The sequence below is a fragment of the Centruroides sculpturatus genome, unplaced genomic scaffold (assembly GCF_000671375.1).
Source record: "Centruroides sculpturatus isolate CEXI.00-Female unplaced genomic scaffold, Cexi_2.0 scaffold3869, whole genome shotgun sequence".
Classification (NCBI taxonomy): domain Eukaryota; kingdom Metazoa; phylum Arthropoda; class Arachnida; order Scorpiones; family Buthidae; genus Centruroides; species Centruroides sculpturatus.
Window position 1 is genome coordinate 1 of NW_019388010.1, and position 5,678 is coordinate 5,678.

The window sequence follows — 5,678 nt, forward strand, 5'->3', positions numbered from 1 at the left end:
AATTTATATATAATTATATGAACAGACGATACTAAACTCAATTTATCCGCCTAAACGTCCGTAGCGTGGCGCTACGGACGGCGGGAAAGTAGTTCGGCTGCCCGATGACGTTTTACGTATTATAGGAGTTATTTTTACCGTTGTTTACAGATACTGCCACAATTTTTATAGGAATCATAAATGTAGGAAACAGTTTTATAGGGGGATCTACTGTATTTTGTTAAACAGGGAATGATGTTAATAAACTTCTTACATGCAATCCAAGATTGAACTCATCTTTACTTACTAGAAGAAGAAAACCTCTTCTATGCAATATTTATCACAGTACTACATTTTATTGTTTACATTAAAAAGTGTAAAAAACAACCATTATTGGAAATAAGGTTATTTCTTAGGGGTTGTGACTTAATTTATAGTTTGGTTTAATGAATTCTGGTAAAATTTTTGTTTGCTTTATCGCATGAAAATTAATGCTGTGATAATGGCAGTTTGCCAGGGCAAAGGCAAAGTTCACTTAATCAGTGTTTGTTTTAAGGAAAGTTGATTGTAACTGCTTAAACTTACCTATTAGATATCATCATAAACAGTATATTTAAGAATGAAGAGCAATATAAGCTATAAATAATTTTCAATTATTATTAAATCAAGTAATATAATAAAATGCACAACTATACTAATCCTGTAATTTTCATATAGTTTGTGACTTTTAGTGAAATTATCTCCCAGTCTATTAAATAAACATCAATTCCTTTAACTACTCATACAGGAACAGAAACATAAAGACTATCATGAATGTAACACTTGGGAGACATTTTCAGAAAATGTCTTCATCCTCTCCCAAATGTTACATTCCCAATATGTAATATTAAGAAAAAAAATTGTTACAAACTCATTAACTAATGAAGTAAAGTATAATTAAAGATTTTTTTTACATTACTAGTGTGTATAATTATTTTAGTCTGAGAGAAATGAAAAAGTTGCAATTATTGAAATAATAAAGTGATTTAGAGTAAATCAGAAATAGATATATCACAATTACAGCTTAATGGCAAAATCATTCAATGATAGTTTCCTTACTTCACTGGCTGGTGTCGAAGATGATGACGACATGCCATTTCTAGTTCTCCCAGCTGTAACATTAATCTGAGCCTATGGTATTGTAACAAAGATAAATAAAATTTCTTTGGTAATGCTTTATTGCTTTTACTGTACTAAATAAAGTGACAAAAGGATTTAATTTAACCAAATTAAAAATAAAATTTTCAATGTATATTTTTGAATTAATTCTTACTACTTAATAGTAATTAAATTCATTTAATTAATATAAATGTTGCATCTATCTTTGTGTAAATAAATTAATATATAAACAAACACAAGATATTTAATCACAATTTGCTTTAGATTTGCATAGATTCTTACCTGAACTGGTACTGTTGTATGAAATACTGTAGTTGGTTGTGACGACGGCATCACCTGGACACGGAGTGTGCGAGGTGGTGCAAGATTATAATTAACAGTTAGATCACTAATGGAATGATAAGCATGACTTATATAGTGAAGTACTCTAGAAACTTTATTAAACATATTGTGTGTTTCTGCTGGCTAAAATTAAAAGTTGTAAATATACATAATTTTATAAATGTAACAAATATGAAAGTTTAAATTTGGTCTAAAATATTTCTTACATTGGAGCCAACATCAGGATCATCTCGCAACAGCTGAGAGTAATTCTGCAGAAATGGTTGGAATCTGGTATTTAATCGATTGAGATCATCCAATAACGAAGCTAATGCTGTCGTAGGAGGGTGGCTAAAAACAAACAAAATGCTAGTTTGTATTACAAAAATATTTTGAAACTTAATTGACAAAAAAGTGTTTTTCCAAATGCACTGTTTACTTGGAATCAAGTGTTACTAAAACAAAAAATATAAATTTGTATTAAAAAGACATTTTTCATGTATATAAAATCAACATGCTTTACATGAAAATTCTTAATTGATAACAGAATAATTTTAAAAACCGATTTAAATCTCTAAATGATAAGATAACATCTGTATTAATTTAGTTAATTACCTATAATATGCCAATCCCAATAAAAAAAGGGATCCTATGCTGTGTACGGAAAACCAGAATCTGTGCTATGTCACTATACAGTGAGTGAACTGCTTTGAAAAATTAAATGTCAGGACATTTTAGTTAAAATTCACTAATAGGAATATTACTGTTTTAAAAAAATGATTGACAGATAATAGTTTTTAATGTGTAACATCACAAAAAAGCATTAACTGTACCAACTAAAATCTTTTATATTAAAGAAGAGAAACTCTCACATCTTGTACTTTATTATGTAATATTTGTTTTTGTAATAATTATAAAATATGTAAATTTATATTCTAAGGAATGTATAAATTTGTACAGTTCTTAAATTTTAATTAAAATCTATTTTATTAATGCATATTCTAATCTAAAAAAGCTTTAAAACACATTACCTTTTTTTGATTTAAAGAACTTTTCAGTCTCTTTTCTTTATATTATTGACAAAACTGTTTCACTCTTAATTTTAAGATTGAAGTTCTATATTTTATATGCAATATTATAAGTACACAACCAATTGTATACACTGAAACTTCTACCAACACACACATTTTTTAACACAGCTCACAAAAAATATTCAAGCACTTGTCACTACTTGTGATGAGCTTACCTATTTTGCAGTGACTATGTTTCAGCTCTTGGTAACATATGAATAATCATGCAGCCAACTACACTGATCAGTCTATCAGCACATTTCCCCCATTATGTGGTTTGTTTATACACAGCACTGAAAACTCAGGATAAACTGCATTTTTAGATGGAAGTTTCTGTCATCTCTCATACAATCCAAATGTACAGTCGGACTTCCAATGTCTTGTCTCTTTCCACATTTGAAAGATTACTTGGACAAAATGTTATTTCAAATCAATTAGAGACAAAACATGCAGCTATCACATGGTTAAATCATTACAGATGGGAATTTTATGTTGATAGAATGGATATGTTTATTGTACAGTACATAGCAGCAACAACTGTGTGAATATTTTTATAACTATACTGAAAATACTCTATTTGTTGAAGTTCACTTCATACACCCAATTGGTTGCAAACATTAAAAGTTACTGCATATAAAACAAATCTTGTAATCTTATTTTCCAATCCAATCATCATATATATCAGACAAAATGACCAGATCAATTTACCTACATTTTCAGTAATCTGAGTAGCCACCCTAAGGATCAAATGAACATTTGTCTAATAGAATTCTTTTAAATTTAAAATTTCTCAAACAATAGTTACTGCTGTTGATTTTTATTTTTACTATGTTTAACTTTCAAATCATCAAATGTCTTATTATTTAAAAAAATAGTGTTAATTGAAAAGTAACAAACACAATAATTCGCATCTTTAGTATGATTAGCATTTAAGAAAAAAGTATGAAAGATTCAAGAGAAAGTATTTTGAGAAAGACAAAATGGCCAGAAGATTTCAAAGATAATATTTAAGGTAAGGTTTTTTCTGTCAACAAATTAAATGAGCATTCCTTTATATTGTTAAGAATGATAAAACATCACATTTTGATAAATTAATTATTGCCTTATCATTCTTACATATGAATATAATATAAATCTAAATTACAGAATTAAATAGAAAAATATACAATAAGCCATACATAATTTCACGACGTGATCTGCCACTGGGATTTGGTGCTGTTCCACTACTTGAAGAGTTATTTGTTTGATTTTGTGTAGTACTTCTGTTAGATGTCTCCGTTGACTCTCGTAAATTTGGCTGAACATCTCCATTTATATTTCTGCTTCCATTTGAAGTAGCACTTCCAGTTGCATTTCGTGTGCCAGCTAGTGAAAAAGTAAAATTTCTCGTAAAGTTCTCAATTCAATTTTTATTGCAAAAATATATACTAATGTTTCTTACTTGAAGTAGTTGATCCTTGAGTGAATCCTGCAGCATTAGTAGCTGCCCTAGCTGCAGCTGCTGCAGCACCTGCTGCTGCTGCTACGGCAGCCGCCACAGCTGCACGAGCAGCTTGTGCCAAACCTTCTCCATATCTCAAAGAACCGCCAGAAGAGGTGTTTTGATTCGATTCTGTTGCATCAGTGTTAGTCATAGGAGCAGCTCCTGTTGTAATTGGTATACTACCACTTTGAGATGAAAGAATGGCAATTCCAGGAATCTGAAATTAAAAATTACAATTTAGCTTAATTTAAAATAAAGTTTAAATTTTTTAAACACTTATCACTGCAACACACATTAAACATTGAAGAAAGACCAGCAGTAAGAGATTCTTCAACTGAAGATGTAGTTTCACGTGAAGCTTCAGATTCTTGTTGTTGAGCTTCCTGTTGTGGAGTCTCTCTCATTTCTGCTTCACCTCCTTGATCCGTTTGCATAGGTGTATCAGTAGGTTCAGATCCTGTAGAACCACTCTGAAAGAGATTCAAATTATTAAATAAAATACACTTATTTCAAAGTATTTCTATTCTTATATTCTTTTGTTTTAAGAAGTAATCAACTGCAATTATTAAAGCTAAAATTATTAGCCATGTCAAATTTCCACCATAATGTTTTTTAATCAAAATTTTGATACTTTTTCAATATATTATTTTACATTTTCTTCTTTTCATAACTGCATCATATATATAATTGAAATAGAATTTCAACTAAACTACTGTCAATTTCTTTAGAATATATATAAGAAAAAATATCTTATTTTCCATTTTATTACTCTTGCAACACACTAATAAATATATAAGTTTTAATTCTTGAAATATAGGAAAATTTATGGAAACTATAAATATAGATGTTTCAAGCAAGAAAAAGCAATATTAGAAGTTAAAAAGTATAGAATTATCAGATATGAAACTATTCTACACAGATTTAAAACAAAATCAATAAATATTAAAGAATGAATAAAATAGACTATTCAATACAAAATCATGACTTCTATACTAAGATTCTTAACATATACTAGACTCTTCCTAATTTGGCCATTCCTTGCACAGTCGTGCCAGATTATCTAGTATGAATAGGCAAAAAGCCTGCTTAAAAGCAAATGTATCAAGTGACATGTTGCTCTTCGATTTGATGTGATGTAATTGTTTTTTTACGTTATACTGTTTTTGTTATTGTGAAATCACAGTGATATAGTAATTTAAATTTCATATAGAACTGAATTTACAAGTTTACTCTTTATAATAAAAAAAAACATAACTAACTAAGAGAAATGCATTACAAATGAAGATATACCAGATAACTGAGGGGTTGGATTAGCAAATGTGTGCTATATTGCATTCAACATTTAATATAGCTTATAAAATGATCATTATCATGTAAACACATTTAAATTAAATAAAAATTAAAAAACAGTCTAAATGTCATTTGCATATCCAATATATAAAAAAATATACGAAATATGAATTTAAAAAACACATACATCTATTCTTTTTTATAGCAACTTATTTTTATTTAAAATATGCTTTCTTCCTAATCAGTCTCTTTCAGATATCAATGATTACCATTGCAGTTATAATAATAAAACAAAAATCATATTACTGAAATGTTAGCAAACATTTCTGTACAGGTATACCTCGCCTTACGTCGGTAATTGGTTCCAGGAAAACGAC

At 28.6% G+C, this 5,678-nt stretch overlaps 1 protein-coding gene across 1 annotated transcript; it reads right to left on the minus strand.

The window, feature by feature from the left end:
• Positions 1–959: 959 nt before the first annotated feature.
• Positions 960–4,510, minus strand: LOC111616738. Its single transcript, XM_023358112.1, has 6 exons — positions 4,305–4,510; positions 3,970–4,228; positions 3,707–3,893; positions 1,686–1,809; positions 1,420–1,602; positions 960–1,149 (listed from the first exon to the last, which is right to left on the minus strand). Exons 1-6 carry the CDS (start codon positions 4,443–4,445, stop codon positions 1,036–1,038), a joined length of 1,008 nt encoding a protein of 335 aa, XP_023213880.1. The 5' UTR covers positions 4,446–4,510; the 3' UTR covers positions 960–1,035.
• Between the last annotated feature and the right edge of the window lie 1,168 nt (positions 4,511–5,678).

Bases quoted from the DNA above. Each gene is read 5' to 3' on its own strand.
- LOC111616738 (XM_023358112.1), bottom strand. From the start codon at position 4,445: ATGCAAACGGATCAAGGAGGTGAAGCAGAAATGAGAGAGACTCCACAA. The intron at 4,229-4,304 runs GTGTGTTGCAGT...TTTTAATTTCAG, and splicing joins GTCTTTCTTCAATGTTTAAT to ATTCCTGGAATTGCCATTCT. The intron at 1,603-1,685 runs GTAAGAAATATT...TTTTAATTTTAG, and splicing joins ATCCTGATGTTGGCTCCAAT to CCAGCAGAAACACACAATAT.